The sequence below is a fragment of the Octopus sinensis genome, linkage group LG1 (assembly GCF_006345805.1).
Source record: "Octopus sinensis linkage group LG1, ASM634580v1, whole genome shotgun sequence".
Taxonomy (NCBI): domain Eukaryota; kingdom Metazoa; phylum Mollusca; class Cephalopoda; order Octopoda; family Octopodidae; genus Octopus; species Octopus sinensis.
The window spans coordinates 188,391,532-188,414,702 of NC_042997.1; the positions used below are offsets into that span (position 1 = coordinate 188,391,532).

The 23,171-nt window shown below is 34.5% G+C and overlaps 1 protein-coding gene across 10 annotated transcripts in view; it reads right to left on the reverse strand.

The window, feature by feature from the left end:
• Positions 1–2,203: 2,203 nt before the first annotated feature.
• The window catches only part of LOC115219411 (zinc finger MIZ domain-containing protein 1), a 453,289-nt gene continuing 432,321 nt past the window's right edge, over positions 2,204–23,171 (reverse strand). For 5 of the 10 annotated variants that reach the window (XM_029789592.2, XM_036507756.1, XM_029789615.2 and 2 more), the window contains 14 exons: positions 22,528–22,768; positions 18,102–18,323; positions 17,225–17,470; positions 15,089–15,226; positions 14,746–14,896; positions 12,993–13,128; positions 12,408–12,618; positions 11,229–11,334; positions 10,174–10,328; positions 7,649–7,716; positions 6,728–6,888; positions 6,492–6,629; positions 5,377–5,963; positions 2,204–4,138 (listed from right to left, as the gene is read on the reverse strand). In XM_029789592.2, the coding sequence (XP_029645452.1) occupies positions 3,983–4,138; positions 5,377–5,963; positions 6,492–6,629; positions 6,728–6,888; positions 7,649–7,716; positions 10,174–10,328; positions 11,229–11,334; positions 12,408–12,618; positions 12,993–13,128; positions 14,746–14,896; positions 15,089–15,226; positions 17,225–17,470; positions 18,102–18,323; positions 22,528–22,768 (2,716 nt within the window). In that variant the 3' untranslated portion in view covers positions 2,204–3,982. The remainder of the gene's footprint in view (positions 4,139–5,376; positions 5,964–6,491; positions 6,630–6,727; positions 6,889–7,648; positions 7,717–10,173; positions 10,329–11,228; positions 11,335–12,407; positions 12,619–12,992; positions 13,129–14,745; positions 14,897–15,088; positions 15,227–17,224; positions 17,471–18,101; positions 18,324–22,527; positions 22,769–23,171) is intronic. The other 5 variants (XM_029789629.2, XM_029789599.2, XM_029789584.2 and 2 more) reach the window with 4 other exon arrangements.

The window sequence follows — 23,171 nt, forward strand, 5'->3', positions numbered from 1 at the left end:
AAAAGCTTTTTGGGTGGGGCAGATTCTGGTTGAAGATCTGTCAGAGTAGAGATGCAGTTGTTGGACTTGTAAGGAGTATGTGATATATAAAAAGATGTAGACTGCTTTAAATTTTAGAGTAGATTTAAGAAAATAACTTAAAACTATAGTGAGGTGAGAAGCTGCAAAGATATAGAGATTTGTTTGATGTATAGGAGAAATATGGGGGTGGAGGGTGAAATGTACAATGAGATGCAATGATGTAAAAATAAGTAATGATGAAATACATTAGTGATATAATGTTTTGCTTTTTTGTCTTTTTTGTGGGTGGGGTTTATACAATATTAATGAACCTGTCTTTGAAAATAATTTTTAAAAAAAATGTTCTTTTGCTGCAAAGTTTGGAAAAAAGGTATAAAATCTGTCTTGCAACAGAACTGTGAACCCAGACAATAATGAATGATTTCAGAAACGTAATAATGAGGGGAGAAATAATTATAAAGGATTCAGCTACGTCAGTTACCTTAAAACATTGAATTCAGATATACAAGATGATTTAAGCCCATGAAAAATATATACACACACAAAAGGAGAAAAAAATAAAAATAAAATGGGCCTCACCCCCAACCCTCTTAACTGTTATGACAAATCACACTTTCCTTTCATTCAGTTAATAATGTTGTACAGTCACTTATATTCCAACATATGTACCTGTGCAAGCAATCATTCATCAAGTGTAGGGGGGGGGGGAAATTCTAGATGATGTGAAACATTAATAAAAAAAAAAGCAAGCTATTATACTATTATCAATGGTGAGTTTTTTTTTTCATATTTTCAAACCATATTTATATATATAATTTTTAATTATTTTAAATGTCATTCTTTTAAAGTCTTACTCCACATATTTAGTTAAAAATAATTTTTGAAAACACCAACAATTCAACAAATCTAAAAGTGGTTGGCTTAAAATATACAATTTCAGAATTCTTTGATACTGCCCTTTACGGTAGTTTATTGTAGTGATATGTTGGTGAAGGACCTGACACAGGTAAAATGGAGAAGATTTTTTTCTTAACTGCAAAAATTTTTCTGGCAGCAATATTTTAAATATGCTACAACAATGACATAAGTAATAGTACTAAACAGCTGTTCTGCATGTATACGCACACATTTGTGTGCGTGCATGTGTGTGTATACATACACACACATCTATATATATATACATATATATCACGTGACCGACCAGACCATCAGATGTTGTTACACATCGCTGGTCACAATGCGTTTGCATTGTTTTAGCCTTTGAATGACGCCACCCCGCTGGCTAAGCGAGCAGGCCAATATACATATATATATATATATATTGATGTGTGTGCATATCTATCCACACACATAAACAAACACATGCATACACCTTCTTTTAAAAGCTAAGTTGAGGAAATGCCAATAAATTAAGTCAAATACTTTGCTGTTGCAGTCACAAATTAACAATAATTATGTGGGTTTTTTCATTCTCACTGTTTGTGCTCTCTTTCAAATAACACATTCAAGACCTCCCCATAAAATAAATTGCATACATACATACACACATACATATATATATGTATGTATATATGTATGTATGCACAAAAATCCTATTACTACAAAGACAATGTATGCCACAATGCACAGAGAAATCCTCACAATGAAGAATTTTTGGCAACTTCATTTTGTTCATCTTGTGGGTTTAATCTGTGACTCTACTTGGTAAACACTGACCACAGCCTCCAATGCAATACTGACCACATAGATACGTGAAGTGAGGTTCTAAGTTTAAACAGATGAACGCTATAATTTGTAGTTGATTTTTTTTTTTTCTTCTTTTTCATATGTTAAAAACTTTTTGTAAAACCTTGCCCTTAGAAGAAATACATTCTTTTGAAAGTTGCTCTCCACATTCATTCAGAATCTTTCATACATCCAGTTTTAATGTTTTTCTCTCTTTTTTTTTTGTTTGTTTGTTTAAATCCTTATTTGTCCAACAGCAATATTTTACAAATTAAACATAAACATAAGGTAGCAGATTTTCTTTTATCCTAGTGTATATCCAAACTGATAAAAATAGATAAGAAAATAGTAAGTAATGGACACACCAATTCAATTAAGTATGTAAAGAACAGATTTAATATACCTACCCAACCCATTCCAAAAACAATAAAATCTTTAGCTGGCTATTTTTTTTTTCTTCTAAATATTGGTCAAAAGAAAAAAAAAAAAGTTATGTTACTCTAAGCATTGGTCCAGAGATGCAGCATTGAAACAAACAGAATTTGTATCAAAGTACTGCATTAAGGTGCAAGATATAGAATACATCTACTCTAAGAAGTAAAGTTACTTTTCATTATAAAGAAATTTAAAGGCTTAATTGCTATTGGTATATAGCAAACAACTGATCAAATTATAAAATTACGAAAAAAAAAAAAACCCAGTAAACCCCAACAAAAACTAAGTGTTAGAAGTTGTAAAAGAGGCTCTGCAATAATAATAATAATAATAATAATAATTGCTGTGTCAAAGACAGAAGGATAAAAACACGCATAACTGGATTTGATGGATATAAGGTGTCAGGATATGTAATACAGAAATGGAGAGGGGGTGGGGGAAATCTGTTGAGGGTTGATAAAATTAAAGGTTCTTGTGAGAAGAAAAGTATGTGGGTGAGGTCAGAATGAGGACAAAACAAACAAAAAAAAAGTGAGTGGTAGAGATGGGGGTGGGGATTTAAGCATACTGGAAATTTGAACCTAATCCAGGCAAGTAATAATTGAAAAATATATGTATATTTATATATATATATTTATATATATATATATATATTGATTTATTTATTTATATTTATATATATTCATCTATATGTATATGATAAAATTGGATGTGATATTTTTCAATTTTTTTCCCTTTAATTTTTTTTTATATTTTATTTTCTAATATTTCTTTTATTTTCTCTCTTTTTTTAACGCCCATCCACTGTACAGGAGTTTGACAGGAGAGTCCACCAGATCAATGGCTGCCAATTGCTTTAAAGACAAAAATACAAATCAATATTTTGCTAAATTGTTTTTTTTTTCTTCATTTTTTTTATCTCTCCTTTGGGGTTTTTTTTTTAAATCTTCATAAAAAGACTGAAATCTTCCCAGCATAATTTGTCACTTGAAAGTTGCTATTGTTAGGGGAGGATTGGTTTAAAAATTGCTTAAAATTTCTATGACAATGTTCTTTTGTTCCTTAAAGGTGTATACAGTCTCAAGTCCCTTTCAAGTGGGAAACATAAAAAAAAAAAAAAAACCTGAAGAAAAAAATTCCCTTTTGTCCTTTGCTTTTTAAAGATCAATCAGTCGGTGGCCTTTTTGTTTCCCCCATTTCCAAGAATAGCCGTTGTAAAGAAATGTGTTTGGTTGGGTACTGAGACCCATCTGAGCAGTGAAACAATGAAATTGTGTTTAACTGCAGTGACAATTGTCAAATACAAGAGTCTTTACCTGCTGAACAGTTAAGTTTCTTTTCCTTTTTTTATTTTTTATTATCATTATATATTTGTGTTTATTTTATTTTATTATTTTTTTTTACATATGTAAACCATTGATCTAAAAAGGTTCAACTTGATTGTTGCTGTCATCATGACCCTCTGAGGTAACACACCAGCCTCGTTTTGGGTCACAACTAAGAAGGAAGCATTGCATTTCGCAGCAACTTCTCACTTATGGTTGACACAACATTCCAACAGATTTGGAGCTGGAAATGTTGATGTCAGATAGAATTTTTTCTTGTTTTCTTTTCATTTTTGAAAATTTTTGTTGTAATTATTTCGCCACATTTTTACCAGTTGTTTTATTTTAACTCATTTTTTTTGTTTTGGTGAGAAATTTGTTTCACTTTATTTTTATTTTTTTCATAGATTTTTATTCAGTCTTATGATTTAATCACTGGGTATGCTAGCTGGGATTGCAGTTACTGTAAGTGTCTCCTAAGAGTCAAACAACGACAAAAGATCATCATTATTGTTACTGCCATTCCCACTGTTCCCTGAGCCAGGTGCACCACCAGTGCCATCTCCGCTGTTTTCAGGAGGACCCAAATATGATAAAAGTTCCATTGGATCACCTATGTTCTCAGGAAGAAGCTGTAATGAAAAGAAAAATTTCTATTAAACAGTTATTCAATACAGTTTTTTTCTAAACAAGTGCAAAGCTTAAACAAATATGTTAACTAAACCTGAAGACAAAAGAACTTAACTGAACCTAAAAGCTATCTCAAACCAAAATCTTAACAAATTTTGGTCATTTAAAGAAGGAAAAAGTGAAAAAAATACAAATTATAAAGCATCAGTCCATAATATTATACGTTAACAAGTCAGAGAGGTCTATAGACTTCGTGCTACAGTGCAAGAATTATTTCTTCTTATAGAAATAACAAGAGTGAGGCTGAGAAGTTTACTTCCTAACAACATAGTTTCAAGTTAGGTGCCACTATATGGCACTGTGCCTTTGACTATAGCCCCAGGTTGACTAAAGCCATGAGAGGGTTTGATAGATGGAAACAGAAAGAAGCCCATCATAAATGTATGCATGTGCAAGTGTGTGTGTGTGTTTGTGTTTCCTTGTCTTGACATCATGTGATGATTGTAAAAGAGGATCACTGTCATACAAGTGGTGTTGTCTGTTGGCATTCTTATTTCTTATTTGCCCACAAGGGGCTAAAGATAGAGGGGACAAATAAGGATAGACAAAGGGATTAAGTCGATTACATCGACCTCAGTGTGTAACTGGTACTTAATTTATCGACCCCGAAAGGAGGAAAGGCAAAGTCAACCTCAGCGGAATTTGAACTCAGAACCTAACGGCAGACAAAATACCGCTAAACACTTTGCCCGGTGTGCTAATGATTCTGCCAGCTTGCTTCCTTAATGCCTGTTGGCATTCTGTGAAAACCTGTACAGTCATGGGAAAATATTACCTTGCTTGGAAACAGGTAAAGGTTGTTAATAAGAAGGACATCCAGCTATAGAAAATCTGCCTCAACAAATCCTGCTTGATCTGTGCAAGCATGAAAAAGTGGATGTGAAAACAATGATGATGATGATGTGCATGTTCATTTACACTTGTGCATTGCTGAAAATAGTGAGCTACAAGTGGCGATGTGGCTGTCAATCCTTCTGTTAACAAATGGTCAGCTGGCTTTGCAGCTTCAAAACTTGCATGTGAAATAATAAATCCCTTACTTGAAAAACAATAAGGGTTAGCAACAGGAAAGGCGTCCAGCTGTAAAACAATGCCTCAGTAATATATTTGCCTAACCCATGCTAGCATGGAAAAACAGATGCATAAACTAACAAAAACAAATAATTAAATTAAAACATACATCAAGTGATTCTTGTCCTTGTCCTTCTCCATCAATAATGGCAGCTGGGTCAAAGTTCAAATCTCCTAAATTTCTATGGTGTGATGAAGTGTCTGTAGTAGGTGTATTACTTGGAGTGGAGCTGTTAGGCTGATGACTGAGCGGATGGCTGCCATTTGATGAACTGTTGGGAACTTGTGATTGGCTGGGCGGTGTCATGTGATTGTTGATGCTAGGATTCTGTTGGTGTTGCTGCTGTTCCATTCCAGGATGAGAAGATCTCAGCTGTTGACCAGGCTGTTCAGCAGCATTGGGATTATACTGGCTTGAAGGAGGTGGCGGCAGTGGTGGGGGTATATGACCACCCAGTTGTTTGTCTGTTGAATGTGGTGGTTGCTGTTGCTGATGTTGCTGCTGCTGTTGTTGTTGTTGTTGTTGTTGCTGCTGCTGTTGCTGTTGTTGTTGTTGTTGCTGCATCGGTGGCTGTCCACCAGGTGGCCCACCGGCCATATTTTCATTAATATGACTTAACTGTCCTGGAAAATCTGGAGGTCGGCCTTGAAAATTCCCACTTCCATCATTGTAGTTACTACCTGTGAATGGTGCTCCTGAAATAAATAAATTAATATATTCCAGATATCATGTACCACAAATTCATTATATTTCATTTTACTTCAAAGCACAGTGCATTTAAAGCAGCGATAATTTATTTTCTCTCTTCAAATGAAATATTATATCTATATAAAATATTACTGCTCTTGCTAAGAACAGTTTCTGGAAGTCACTGAAGAATTTAAACCACTGAGACAATCTAGATCTGACATTAACTTTGATATCTAAATAGTTCAAAGTACTGTATGTTTCTTTTTTCATTCCTGTAGATATTATTTGTTATCAATAAAGGGGCTTTAGGAGAATAATTTAAATCAAAAAGTGAAAAGCAACAGGAATGACAGAAAAGATTAATATGACTTCCTTCAATTCTGATGCACAATATTCTGCATTTACCATATTGGAACTTCTATCTCAATTAACAAAATTATGAGATAAAGAAAGAGAAGAAATTTATTTTACAACCTAAACCTTTTGAAATATATACTTTAAAATAAAATCGAATCAATGCTAAAGATTTCTACCTTGAGAGGCAGGAGGCAAGGGATAGGGAGAATGCTGGCGAGCATTTGGACCAAATTCCCATGAATTCATAGTTGGTAAGGGCATACTTGATGGAGACATGGCTTTCATCCAGCGACTGTTACCACCACTGCATTGTTCTGAAGGGGGAACAAAAACATTTTTTTCTTAGTAAGAATTCTAGAATGGCTGCCAAAATTAGCAAAGTAGAAAATAACTGGATGAAATCAAAATTTACCATTTTCATCAGGTTCTTGTTTCACGGCTGTCTTTAATGGTACAGGTTTCCAGCTTGCAGTCTGGTCAATAGTAACTTCTTCAAAATCTGTCTGAGCCAAATTATTGAGAACCGCCCAAATATACTGGTCAATTTCAAGACCTTCCAGTAAAGCTGTTTTGCTGAAAATGACCAAAAACAATTTTTGTTCAGATTCTATAGTTTTCTATAAATATATATATATATACACACACACACATACATACATACAGAAACATTAGCATAACACATAATAAATACTACAAAAAGAAACACATAAAACAAATATCAAAGACATTAAAATACTACCTAAAAGATTGCTAATGTTGCACCATTATCACATTAACTTGTAAGTAATCTAGTGTTGCAGTAAAGTAAATATTAATCTTTTTAAATACATTTTGTATCATCAAGAATTGTTGGCAAATCAATCTAATTCTATAGCAAGTTGAGCCAAAAGAATCATACTTTTCTATACATAGATGGACAGAACAATATGCACTCACTCACACATACAGACACACACAAAAAGATGCATTAATGGTTTGACATTGTCATTTGAGTTGTGTTATATACCTACATTACATTTATCGAGGTTAAAAGTACTTTGTATTTTCTATGTATTATTTGGCAAAATGCCTTATAATTTTAGAATAAAAGCAGCTATTCATTTTTGCTCCTTCCTATGAGATAGAGTAATCTCAATGTTCATATAACTAAAACAAAATGCTGATCAATAACTTAGCAAATCAAATATTTTGTTAAAAGATGAGAAAATTCAGGACTAATTTACATTCGTTGCATAGTAATAAGTATGGGTAGTGTGGGAAGTTTTATGTAGTATCTATAAAATAAGAAGAAAAGCAAACATTAATTTGCTAATCTTTGAAATATTTTACTTACTTGCAGACAGGACAACGCCAGGAACCCCGCTCACAATTTAACTGTAGGTATGATTCCAAGTCAAAACACTGGAAATAGAATACAAGATTATATATATAATATAAAGGATCATAATTTCTTCAACAAGATTATATATATATAAAGGATCACAATTTCTTCTACTCTCATATACTACATATCCCATTACATTTTGGCATAACTTCCCGATAACTTTGACCTCCAAGAAGCTGCCCACCTCTCTACCCAACACCAAGGAAAGATACCAGTTAGAAGCTAAATTCTGCTCTCCTAAATCCAAGTACAAACTAGCAAAGAGATTCATTAAACCTGTTGGTATGTAGTATAAAATATAAATAAATCAATAAATAATAAAAACTAAGTGTCGCTAATAGATGTTAATTTTCATCATACACAAAAAAAACAAAAAAACTTCAGATGATTTAACAAGGCACGCAAGGCCAATGAGAGGATTCGTAGAAGAAAACATAATGATGCTACATACTTATACACACACACATGCACGTGTGCACCCACGTGTGTTTATATTTGCAATTGCTTACAACAGGTGTCGCTGTCCTAGCGTCCACTATACTCTGTAAAGTGGGTGGCAGCAGGAAGGGCATCCTGCCATAGAAACCATGCCAAAACAGACAAGTGGAGCCTGGTGCAGCTCTCCAGCTGGTCAGTTCCAATCAAGCCATCCAACCCATGCCAGCATGGAAGATAGATGTTAAATGTAAAGTGATGGGGAGGAGGACGTAGATGGACATCTATCTATAACGATGCCTTAAATAACAGTTGTTCAACTAATACAAACATGGGAAAACAAATATAACATGAACGAATGAATCCATAACCAGCAGGAACTTTATGCATCAAATAGTTTAGAAGTGATGGTCATGTATTTAAGAAGTTTGCTTGAAAACAATGTGGTTTGTTTCCTCTATATAGCACTTTGCTAAGAGTCTTCAATTACCCACTGCTTTATGATTGAAATTTAATACATGGAAACTGGAAATATGACTGTAGGAAGCTTGATATGTGTGTGTGTGTGTGTGTGTATGTGTGTATGTGTGTATGTGCGCACGTGTCTCCACAATGACACCAAATTTCTCTTACAAACTATTAATCAACCTGAGGTTATACAACAAGACACTAGCCAAAGTGCCATGCAGTGGGATTGAACTTAGAATCATGTGGCTGCAAATTGAATTTCTTAACCATACAACTACACTTGCACTTGTGAGTGTAGCATCATTATATGCTTTCTTCTACCAATCCTCCTTGTGTGCTATATTGTTAAATCATCTGTATGAATGTGTGAGTGTGTATGAAGGCGGTGAGCTGGCAGAATCGTTAGCATGCTGGGCGAAATGCTTGACAATATTTCATCTGCCGCTATGTTCTGAGTTCGAATTCCGCCGAGGTCAACTTTGCCTTTCATTCTTTCAGGGTCGATTAAATAAGTACCAGTTACGCACTGGGGTTGATATAACCGACTTAATCCGTGGGTCTGTCCTTGTTTGTCCCCTCTATGTTTAGCCCCTTGTGGATAGTAAAGAAATAGAATGTGTGTGTGTGTGTGCATGTAACAAGTGAGCAGACATGGGATAGCTAGGTCCCTTTAGCTCTGGAGAGGACGCAGCAACCTCTCTAGTGCTGATCACCCCCCCACACACACACAACCTGGTACAGTCAGTAATGTGGCTGGTGTTGGGAAAGACATCCAGTTATAAAAGCCAAACCAAAATCGAAACATGAGTGAGATATGGTTCCCCAACTCATCTTGAGCAGTACCTCTGAACATCCACTGGTTTTGACTGTGGCCACCCATCCAACCCATGCTAGCAGGGGGCATAAAACAACAATATGTATGTAAACAGTGTAAGTGGTGCATGTACATGTTTGTGCATGCATGCATGCACACACACACACATATGCACACTCATGAATTCTGAATAGACCCCATCTCTAAAATTTCATTCACAAGGCTTTTGTCAACAAAACATAATTGCAGAAGACACCTGCTGCAGCTATAGAACAAGGAGGTCAAACCCAGAGTCACGTGGTTTGAAAGTTAATTTTTTAACCACATGGCCATAACTACCCATGTATGTATGTTTGTTGTAAGTATTAATGAAAAATCAAGTATTGCTTTTTGTGCAGACTTCAAATTCAATTTGGCAAAGCAATGGCTACAAATAGTTTTTACACAAAGAGATAGATTAGCATCTTATTTTTAGCTTACATAACTGCAATATAATATTAATGCTTTCATTGGCAGCCACATTTTTTCAAAGACATATATTTATCTACAAAAACACAGTGTAAATGATCAATGTTTTTTCTCCTATGTCAATGAAAAATTCATATTTAGAAAAAAAAAGAGAGATGTTATAATATGTGTTTATTGAAATGGGAATAGTGTAATACATTTGTCGCATGAAAATACACTTAGAACTTCAAACAGTTTCTGTATTTAGCAGGAAAAGTGTTAAGTTAGGAAAATAGACAAGAAAGCTTACCTGGATGTGTTTGCAATCATGTCCTCGAGCTGGCAAGGTTATCCTTCGGAACGTGATTGGACATTTCAAAGACACTTTCATAGCTGTCTGCTCTACACCATCTTCTCCATTCAAAGTATTACCCCCAGCTGGAACATTGCTAAAGTTTCTTTTGACTGAGAATTCAAGAAGAAATGATTTCATTAGATGAAATAAACACAGCGTTCAAAGTAAGAAATGTCATAATATTTAACAATTAGGGCTAAAAAGCCTCTACTTTTTATTTTTTTTAATTGTAAATTTAGTCTGCATTTTCAGTATCTCTCTTCTTGAGTTAATAAAGAACCTTATAATCAAGATAGTTCTGAAATATCTATTCTATTTCTATTCTTCTTAAATTATTAAACAGCTGGCCAACTAAGCTTAATCTGTTTTTATTATTTTCAAAATAATTACAGCAGTCTTTTGTAACCTGTTTAAAAGTGGTGTTTATTTTATTTTCCTGAGTAGCATAGCAATTGACAGTTAAAAGTACAAAAAACTATGGAAATATTCACAGCAGGGGAGCTGGGCACAAGGAAACATGAGTAATTTTAAAACTGTTAAAATGTGGACAAATCTGATAAGTCATTATGTAATATTATACGTAAAATGTTTAGTGCTAAAACAAAGATGAGGATTAAAGCTTTAGTTGTACTGTAATTTGTTTCAGGAAATATCTTCCTTCCCAGCTTCTTCAAGTAAAACATAAGTAATTCACTAATGCTTCCTTTAGTTTACATTTTCCATTACAAGTTATTCATTCTTTAACGTTTATAAATAATAATACTTCATTTAAGATAAATGGAAGTGATAGGACTATGACAATATTGATATATTGGTGTAAATAACTTTAACTTAACTCATTTGTAAAATAAAGGAAAACAATATTATTAAAAGTCAGGTCTTAACAGCTGAAACTAGAACTAAGCTTTTATAAAGCAAACAGTACAGTAATAAAAAGAAAGAAAAAAAGAAAACAGACAGTTGGTTAAATACTATCAGGAAAATAGATTGAAAAGCAAAAATCAACATACTTTTTGTTATGCAATGTTCTGCTGGAAGTAGACGTTTGCGTAGCAATCCCTGAAGTACAGATCGGACACTTGGTCGATGAACAAGCTGGAGCACAAATAAATGGGACTGAAAAGGAAAATAAAGATAAATAGCATAAATAACTGACAGAATACAAATATATAGCAAAAATTAGCATATAAACATCAATAAATAACTACTGCAAATAAAATCATTGAAAACTTTATCCAATAGACATCATCGTTTAACGTCCGTTTTCCATGCTGACATGGGTTGGACAGTTCGACTGGGGTCTGGGAAGCCAGGAGGCTGCACCAGGTTCCAGTCTGATCTGGCAGTGTTTCTACAGCTGGATGCCCTTCCTAACGCCAACCACTCCGAGAGTGTAGTGGGTGCTTTTTTTTTATGTGCCACCAGCACAGGAACCAGAGGGGGCTGGCATTGACCATGATTGAATGGTGCTTTTTATGTGCCACCGGCACTGGCATCGGCCACGTTTGGATGGGGCTTTTTACGTGCCTCTGGCTCGGGGATCACAACTACAATTTCGATTTGATTTGATATTGCTAATGTTGATGTACTTGACTCGATAGGTTTCCTCAAGCACGGCATGTCGCCCTACAATCCAAGGTACTTTTGAGTGGGCTGATTATACGACACTGGTGTAGGTTACAGCTGTGAACTCACTTTATTTGTCGGGTTTTCTCAGTCACAGCATATTTCCAGAGGTCTTGGCCTTTTGTCATTGTTTCTGAGAGGCCCAACATTCGAAGGTCATGCTTCACCACCTCATCCCATGTCTTCCTGGGTCTCCCTCTACCCCGGATTCCTTCTACTGTTTGGGAATGGCAATTTCTTTAACACAGCTCTTATCCTGTGTTTGAAAAGACAACCTCTCCTCCAGTACAGGTATCATAGTCACACCTGGATTTACTTTGTGTTACTATAGTAGAGGGAATTGGTAATGGCAGCAGTAACCCATTTAGATCAAAGAAACATATAAAACGATATAAATTTAGCCAACATCTTTTTTCACTTCAATAATTCCAACAACTTACACTTTAATGCATGAAATGAAAATATGCAACATTATTCTTATAATTCCATGATTGATTATACCAATAGAAAAAAATTGAAGCAATGAATATAGAAATAAACTGAAACAATAACAGGACACTTACACAACAGCATGCTGTTACTGTTATTTGTATGGTGTTTCGGCCTGGTTGGCATACATCCTTCAGATAGAGGGGCTTATGAGAAGTCTTATTTTCTCCTCGCTCTATATTAAGGGGGGTTGCATTGACACTGACCGTGACAGATGCTGGCCAATTTGTATTCATTTGCCTATCTTCATGATGAAAACATTTCAGCTGCAGTTCAAGGTCAGATCTAAAAAGACAATACCAGTAAAATTTGATAAAACTTTTATGATAATTTCTCACTCCACCTCTCACCGTTTCAGTGCAACAAACAATATAACTCATGAATAAATTTAATTAAAATATTTGTATTGCAAAATTACCTAGTTGAAATGCAGACCAATGTATTATAAATTCTTACTGTTTTAAACCCATTAACTATTAAAACAAGCTTTCACTACACCTTCCTTTAGTTTGTAGCAGCACAAATACAGACAGACAGAACCCCCCCCCCTCACTCATACACACACACACACACACACACACAATAGCTGACCAACAAATATTACAGAAATTAACATTAAGGATAATGCATAGAAGAAATGAAAAAATGATGCTACTAACCGCCACATAAGAGTTTGATAAACAGATTCCCGTAAGTGAAAGGCATGGTTGCTCACTGCTAAATTGTGTTCCAATCGGAACGGATGAAGTACAGTGCCATCTCGTACAGGAAACGTTAATCGGAGTTCATCATTCTCTGAAAAGACAAGAAAAATTTATTGAAGGATGCATGTTTTTGCCTCTAATTTCATATCTATCTATCTATATACATACACACAAACAATGAGTGTTTTTCTGTCTCCATCCACCAAATCATCTCACAAGCTTTTGGTCAGCCAGAAGCACTTGCCCAAGGTACCACACAGTAAGACTGAGCCCCAAATTATACTGTTTAGAAGCAAGCTTCTTAGCCACATAGTCATTCCTATGTCTATTGCCATACCTCTACACACACATCTGTGGGTGATGGGAATGGAGTAGGTACTTATATACTACATATTTCAAAGGATACATCAAATGAATATTACGTTACTTTAAGTGCTACATAAATGTTCAGTGTTCCTTCACCATGGGCACTTTTCTACCAGTTGCTTATTATATTTGCATGCACACAAACACACAGAGGAAAAACTCTAAAGTTAAAGACACTAATTCATAACTTCTCACTATGAATTAGTGAAAGTGTTGTTTCTTTGCTAAAACATTATATTTATTTTTGTCTACATACACACCAAATTATCTTGATAGCTCTCACACTGTTCTATAGTGAAGTCCTGAAGGCACAGGGATTCAATTAATAATGAATTGGGTTTGACTTGTAGTTGCACAAAACAAAAACTAAACATCACATAACAGCTAGATAAGTTGATAACTTAGCCTTAATAATCACACAACATATTATTTTGTAATATGCCAACACATCTCAAATAGAGGTGTGAACTTTTATTTTTTAGCCCTTTCGTTACCAATCCGGCTGAAACCGGCTCTGTCTCTGTAGCACAAATGTCTTGTTTTCATAAGTTTTGAATTAAAATCTTCCACCAAACCTTAGTCACAATTTAACCAAGTTATTTTACTAAATTCTTTGTTTATATTTAAAATAATTGAAAAAAACACAGAGCATCTCAAAATAAATACAGTAACGAAAGGGTTAAATGGAAACAGCACATGCCTACTACAAGCCAATGAGGTCATAATTTTGCTAGAGCTGGAAAAATTAATCAAGTTAAATGTCAGGTGAAAAATTAATTTCACTCATTAAAAGCATCCTTGTCATTTTAGCAACTGATCATAAACATTTGACACCTCTGAAGGAGGACTTGGTTCAATTTCAGCAAAGGATGTCAAACCATACATCGTTTTAGTCCATGTTACACAACTGCTTTTACAATTATCATCATTTTGTTCAATTTCCAAAAAACACTGTGATATGCATGACCTCACACATCTTGTAACACTGTTTATAGCACTTAACAAGTGTTTTATTGGGGCAGACTGTTAACCCAACGCATTTTTTTTTTGTGGTGTGTGTGTGTGTGTGTGTGTATGTTTTGGAAGGAGAGGTTCAACACAGTAGTGCAAGCTAACAAAATATCTGTCAATGTTACAATGCTTCTGTTGTTAATTACAGTCAGCTGTACTACATTATGGTACCTACTTACAATAGTTATATTAGATCATGGTTACAGTAGGGCAACAGCAATAGAATACAAATTCTTATCCTTTTGCCTGTTTGTCCAGTACATAACTGAATCAACTATTTACACCCCACCCACAAACACAATCCTTTATCCTTTAGATGATAAGACTTTACCTTTCTTAATAGGTAATGTTGGTTTCAAATCTTGAAACTGTGGTTTTATATCAGCACCTGGGGATACATATGGGGGTACTGCACTGCCTGGGGTCATTGGTGGTGTTGGGTTACCAGGGAGTGGTGAGTGCTGGTAGTTCATGTTAGTTTGCTGAAACAAAGAAAATACAAAAGTTGTAAAAAAAATATCAATTACAAGACATTTTAATATTTTGTGTGTGTGTGTGTGTGCATGTGTGTATGTATGTATGTATGTATGATGTGTGTGTGAGTGTGTGCATGTGTGTATGTATGTATGTGTGTGAGTGAGTGTGTGCATAATATAAAAATAGCAAGCAGCAACCTTTTCATTCATCCGTCCATCCATGCGTCTGTCAATCATGAACTGAGTATCTTGGAAGTAGATTTGACCTACTTTTAGATGTCTATCAGTTGCTTGGGCCTCTAACCCAGGAGGCATTGCACTAACCTCTCCTCTTATCTGGAAGAGGAGCAAAAAAGTAAACAATGATCTCTTTACAACAATGAGCTCTACTTTTCTAAACTATGATATTTATCAATTAGTTAGACATATAATTCATAAAATAGCAATTCGAATTAAATACAATAATAATAATAATAAAAATAATTTTTTTTTTAAGATTGTAAAATTCACTTGTATATTTTTTCCTTACAGAAAAAATATTTACCGTTTAAAAAATTTTTTTTTATATATAACCGTTACTATGAATAGAGTAACTGCATGGGTATGTGTGTGCGTGTGTTTGTGAATGTATGTGTGTACGTGTAAGTATGTACACATAAGTAACAGCTGTTTATAACTAGGCAAAATGTTTTTACAATTAGATTTTTCTTTTTCAAGAAAATCAATGACTGTCTGTTTTTCTTCTTTTTCTAATTTCAGTCAGCTCCAACAGTATATATATACATATATATATATATATATATATATATATATATATATATATATTTGTGAGCCCAATGCTCGAACCACTGAGCCATGTGCCTTCATGTGTGTGTGTGTGTGTGTGTGTGTGTAACCTCTCAAAGAAATTCCAACTGAGCAGTAGTGAGGTTCAGTACCTCAACCTGCTCAAAAAGTTATTTCTCATATTCGAAATCCACATCTCTTTTAAATGTGACATGTTTTCATGTAAAAGTGGATGTTTATTTTCACAACAAGCATTTATAACTGCAATTTATAATATAATCACTTTCTAATAAATACATACATACATACTTACATTCATACATACATGTGTGTGTGTGTGTGTGTGTGTATGTGTGTGTAAGCAAAATAAAATTTGATTCATTTCAAATTCTGGTTTTTCACAACTGTCACCTAATAGTATATTACTGTTTTTATGTCTCACCCCACTTTTAAGTTAACGTGCAATGTCACAATTTTGCTCCAGAATAAGGCACATACACTATGCATAACTGAATGCTAGCAAAGCCTGCTCCTATTTCATGATGAGTTGTTAGAACTAGGAAATAAACAGCTATGCTGTTGTACATACAAAGAAAAAGAAAAAAAGAGGGAAAGGGTAGTTGCTCTAATAAGATCTATACTATTCATGGTTGTAAGGAATCACAGACATTGACAGAACTAAAACAAATCAATATTAATTCATAATCTGTAAGAAAGTAGCACTGATAATATATCACCCTCAAATTAGGGATGCTTCTATGATATTTTGCATCTGTTGTCTGATTGCAATTTCAGGTGTCAACTGGAAACGAGACTTAGTCTTTTCAAAAGAGTATTCCTTTGCACATAACATGCACCTTCTTGTTGTTCCTCTTCCTTATCATTCTTTTTTATCATCCATTTTTTCATGTGTGCATGGGTTGGACAGAATTCACTGAGCCAGATTTGCTATAACCAAATCCATTGTGTATGTGCATGCATGTCAGTGAGTATGCGTGAGATAGATAGATAGATAGATAGATAGAGAGAGAGAGAGAAAAGGAGACACTAAGTATCATACAATAGTTACAAATGAGTGCCACTATCATATAAGTTTTATACAAAGGTATTTATACTTGGCCATTGTACGATGGTGATTTTCAGAAGCAAAGATTTTTGATCCCACCCAACTCTTGACTTGGGGTGTGTTTTATTTACCAACAAATATATTATGTATATCAGTGCAACAATATAAACACGTCTCCATCCCATATTTATGTATATAAGTAAACGAGGGAAGACTCAGATGATGATAAAACAGAATTCAGATAAATCATAAACCGTCAACCAGTTTGCTGCAAAGCAACAGTGCTGACAAGTCATTTGCCTAATCTCATTCATATATACACACACGTTATTCAATCACACATACATATTGTAGACATTTACAATTGATGGATAGTGGTGAGAAAAGTGGAAAGGTAGTGAAAACAAACTGCACAAAGCCCAAACCAGTTAACCAGATAAAGTTACAAAGAAAACCAGTTATAAAGTTGTAGTAAAACCTACCTGAAAATTTTGCTGTGTAGGGAACTGGTTGGGAAAACCAGGGGGTTGGGGTTGTCTAGTGGAGAATTGATTTGGCCCCATATATATATTTTGACCATTGGAATAAGGTGGGGTAGGTCCATTAGGGCGAATGCCTTGCTGTGGTGGCCCTACATAGTTTGGTGAGGGCAAGGGTTGTTGAGTTGGAGGGTACTGTGCCTTGCCCGGGTGCTGTGGTTGGCTCCCATATGCTGTTGGTGCACCATACTGTAGGTGAAAATAGATAGTGATTAAGCATAAACTAAGGATGGTGAAGGATTGCAGTATATTGGAATCTTACTTAAAACGTGGATCTGTGGAAAGCAGATGTCATTGTACATTATTATGCAATTATAATCTATTACATAATCATTTACTTTATGTATCACACACACACGAACATATATATATATATATATATATATCGTGTGTGTGTATGTTATGTATAACATCTACTGGAAACATTTCCTCTATTGAACACAAGGAACCTTCAATGTTTCAGTGATTTTTTTTAAATAATTAAAATTTTTAATTAGAAACTAAAGTAGTCACATAAATTAAATGTAAAATATATGTTATAATTTGTCTAATTTTAAAATATATTCTGTTTTAATTATTGACAAAAGATTAATTACTGATATAATTTGTAAATATATATATTATATAATTTTTATTTACCACTATATATATATGCCCTAGAGTATATATATTAAGGTGGATATAATTTTGATGCTTATGAGAATGCAAACTTTTGTGCAATAATTACAATAAAGCTTGTGAATTATGAGTGTTACTATAAGCAAGATTAGTACTAAGATTGCAGGTGAAAGAAGCTCATCAACAAGCAAACATTCCTTACCTGAGTGCCATTTGGATATTGCTGTTGTCGTTTCTGGAGAATTTGCTGTGGACTTGGGTAGGGTGAAGCTCTCCTTTGATGATTGTACATAGTAGGCATAGTTGGCTTGCTTGGCATCCCTCCTGGACCCGGCGGTGGACCTTGAGCCAGAGTCATACTTCCTGGAGGTGGACGTTGTTGAGGAATTCCATACTGATTATTAAAATGTTGCTGACTTTGCATCTGAAAATTAGGAAAATTAATGTGTAAAGAAAGAGAGAATTTAATTAATCTCAATTTAGGTATATCATCATCATCATCATCGTTAACGTCCGTTTTCCGTGCTAGCACGGGTTGGACGGTTCGACCGGGGTCTGGGAAGCCAGGAGGCTGCACCAGGCTCCAGTCTGATCTGGCAGTGTTTCTACAGCTGGATGCTCTTCCTAACGCCAACCACTCCGTGAGTGTAGTGGGTATATATATATATATATATATATATATATATATATATGTATATATATATAAACATATGTATAAACACATAAAAAGCTCTGCCTACTATATGGGGTGGCTGGTGTTAGGAAGGGCTTCCAGTTGTAAAAGCCATGCCAAAGCAGACACAGTACCCTGGTGGAGTCTTCTACCTGGCAGGCACCAGTCAAACCGTCCAACCTATGCCAGCATGAAAGACATACAGTAAATAATGATGATGATGATATCATGTGACTGACTGCTGTTATCATTAGTTGTTCTATCAAATGAATCAGAAAACTAGTTGTTACTAGATCACCAATGTTTAAATTTGTTTGACTGCCTGTGTTTTAAGCTAATTAATTTAAGTAATAAACATCTGTGTATCGGTAGAACTGATGAAGAAAGAAATATCTACCGACAATATCTTGATAGTCATCTGATGCACCAGGCTACTTGTTTTTAAACGATGGAATCATTTTTAATTTATTGAGAAAGTTGGACTGCAACAACTTAGCATTTTTCTTCCTGTAACTCTAAATAGCTCTACCACTTCTTCATCACCATCATTTATATGTACAATAGTTGGCCACTGTACATATGCAATGAAGTAAGACTAACACACCAATTTAGCCTTCTATCTGTGAGCAACATAACTTTATTTGTCTTCAATAAAAGTTTAAAATCTTAGGTGTTAATAGGACAATAGTGCCAGAGTGAATGGCAAAGATGTTATGAAGATATCAGATATTTTATGGTAGAATAATTAGGCTTTGATCAAATAAAGTGCAAAGCATGTAATCTGCAGTTTTGTTGTTTGTGTGATTTTTGCAAAGAAACTCATAAGAAACAGAATTACTGAAGAGTGTTACGTACTCATTAAAGGTGTTCATTTATATCTTATTTAAATGAGCAAGTTGCAAAAATAATACAAACTAGCTTGTTAGAGAAAGTTTAAGTGATCTTTATATATATATATTGTTTTTGGATTTGGTTTGCAAGATTCTTTATGTGAGTTCATGTGTTGAAGCATATTTTGTGTTTGGGGAGAGTCATTCTCTTATAGTGCCTTATTATTTAACACACTCACTGGTAAAGTCCCTACTCATTTATTTTATCTAAAATTTTAAGAAAATATTAGGCAAAATATTTTTGCCTAAACGAGTGGAAATCGGTGAGTGTGCTAAATAATAAGGCACTAAAAGAGAATGACTCTCCAGACACAACAATGTGTGTGTGTGTGTGTAAAACATTTTGTCTTTTGCAAGATCACCAGAAATCAAAGACAAATACCAATCCTTATTTACAAGTGACTGAAACTACTAAACATACATGCTAAATATATCAGTAGAACTCAGAAGTACAACTAGTAGATAGGTATAGATATTTGTTAAGATGCCAATATTTATAGACTGTTCATTCTAGCAAGCTACAAATAGTTTATAAGGGATATGTTTGACTTGTAAACACTTTCGTAAACTATTCTAGTAAATTTTGCAACAAATATAAATATGTACACACACACACACAACTACTCAAAGCTATTATTATTTATTTAAGAATTTAAAACTCAACAAAAAACACCTAAATGAAGTAATTTCCATCTCTATGCAATTGTCAGCGTATTTTCGTTTTTAACCGTCTCATTTTCATTTTTAACTGTTATCTAAAAATGAAAAATTGCTGAGAGAGAGAGAGAGAGAGAGATGAAAATTATCAACTGTGTTTTGTTTTTTACACATTGAATCTATAAATTGATTGCTCTGTATGTATATATGCATCAAACGTAGCAAGTGTAAGAAACTCACAGAAGAGAAAGACCAAATAAGATGTACGAAAATGAAGTGAGATCTGATCTCAGGAAGATGAAGGATTATAAAGAATGGAGAGACACTATCAACCTCAATAAAAACAGAGAAAGAGAGAAAAAGATAGAGAGAGAGTACAGGCACAGTAACTATTTTAGATGTTTGTGATAAAGTTTCAAAGAAACAGACTGATAAATAAAGTCGGTATTTAGAAAGGTTAGCAAGTATGTACGTGTACACAAACACACACAAGTTTATATGGTTTTGCATATTTTGATATTTGTAAGAATTATTCGGTCAACACTTCTATAGAGTAATGGCTTCTAATGCTAACTATAAAGAGCGAATTCTGGCTATTTTTAGCTGTGTGGGGGTCGATTTTATCGACCCACTCCTGTTCCCCAAACTGCTGGCCTTGTGCCTAAATTACCAACTGCTACTACTACTATTACTACAACAACAATAACACCAACCAATAGAACTAAAACAGTTTTCTAAGCAGTTTCTCAAGAGGCAAATTGTAAAGTTTCCATTATTTATATATAATCTTGAAACGTACTTTCATTTATAGTATCTGAAAAGGTTATATACATATATATATGTATCATCAGCATCGTTTAACGTCTTGCTTTCCATGCTAGCATGGGTTGGACGATTTGACTGAGGGCTGGCGAACCAGATGGCTGCACCATGCTTCAATCTTGATCTGACAGTTTCTACAGCCGGATGCCCTTCCTAACGCCAACCACTCCGATATATATATATATATATATATATATATATATATATAAATATAACCAAGACATCAAAAAGAAGAAATAAGAATTATACATCTTCAAAATATATTTATTAAAGCATTATTCTGAATCAAATTCCAATCCAACACATGTTTCTGCTGGGCAAGTATCCTAGTGTCTATTGATGTAGCAGTTATGTGCATTAGTTGATTTAAATTTTAATCAGTTGCAGTACATATTCGTACCTATGCTGCTTTGTCCAAGGCTTTTATCCTGCATGGGCAAAACCTTCAACAAAGCTGTATAGGAATGTCTACCCTAGATGAATATGTACTGCAACTAATTTAAATTTAAATCAACTATTGCAGATAACTGTCACATCAAAGGATACTTATCCAGCAGAAACACATGTCTGACTGGAATTTGATGAAAATAATGCTTTAATAAATAAATCTTGAAGATGTCTAATTCTCCATTCTTCTTTATGGTATTTTGGTTCCCAACCACACAGTTCCAGGTTTAGTCCCACTGCATGCACCTTGGGCAAGTGTCTTCTACTATAGCCGCGGGCTGAACAAAGCCTTGTAAATGGATCTAGTAGACAGAAACTGAAAGACACACATTGTGTGTATATATGTGTGTGTGTTTCTGCCCCAATAACTTAGTGGTTCAGCAAAAGAGACCAACAAAATAAGTGCCAGGTTTAAAAAGCAAGTACTGAGCCAATTCATTTGGCTAAAAAACATAATAAAAAAATTCATGGCTGCAGTCTAATGACTGGAACAAGTGAAGGGTAAAAGATAATCTATATGCTGTAAGAAATCCAACAAAATGAACTCAGGATTTGCCTATTGAGTGAAGTACCGTTTAACTTAGTTGTAAAGGATTCTGCATGTTCCCTATCATTCGATGTAAAGTTTCATATATACATACAGGTTAATCAGATTGGGATTATAGCAGAGCGCTAATAAGGAATGTACTTGGATTCCAAATCCCTATTCCTTCACATTATATATATATATATGTGTGTGTGTGTGTGTGTGTGTGTGTGTGTGTGTGTGTGTGTGTGTGTGTGTGTGTGTGTGTGTGTGTGTGTGTGTGTGTGTATAAAACCTTTTAGCATTCAGATTACTGAATCAAATGTGATGTTTGCTTATTCACATCTTTTAAAATTAATCCTGTATTATCTTGTAGCTTTGAGATTTTGAGGATGTGATTGTTTATTTTTAGATTAACACTGTAGGGTAGGTGTGAAAGGCTGGATCTGGCCAGTTTGGACATAAAACAGGTAGAATATTTGGGCCAGATCTGGCTGCTAATGGGACATATATAGATATATAGACTCACACACAAATATATACACACAAACAATTAATTATATGCATGTATAAGCAATATATGTTCAGTCTGTAGAAGAATCTATCACCATACCTGTACTTGGGGACCATACTGATTGTTCATGTTCATATTCATGTTCATATTCATCTGTTGCTGCTGGTTCTGTTGCTCTTGGATAGCTACCATGCTGGCTGTGGCTGTGGCTGTAGCTGTGGCAGTGGCAGCCGCTGCCACCAGAGCAGCAGACAGCGCTGCTGGAGCAGCTGGGTATTCATTATTGCCGGACATCTGGGAAGGGTTAGAACCTGGAGTATTTGGAGTTGGAGGGTAACCACTGAAAAGCAAAAATAGATTTTAAGGCTTCAGAAGAGCAAAGAAAAAAATTCTATTATATTCCAATACAAAAGCTAATTCCACAAATGTTGACCATATTCCTTATCTAGAGAAAGCTCAAAAAGAGTTTTTTAAAAACTATATGTATATTTAGAGACTGAGGAGTTTGAATGAACTTTACACACACAAACACACAAGCACGAAAATTAATGAAACCCATGATTTTATTATTTCATGCTCAATGACATAAGTGTTCCTAAGATTTCTGATGGTGGGAGAGATGTCTGAAAAATATTCAAGCACCACTGTAGGTCATAGATTTGCTAGTTAATAGAAAGGAAACAGGCATTTATACATAAAGCAATTTGTTCACTTTTAGTGATGGCCATGATGATGATGATGAT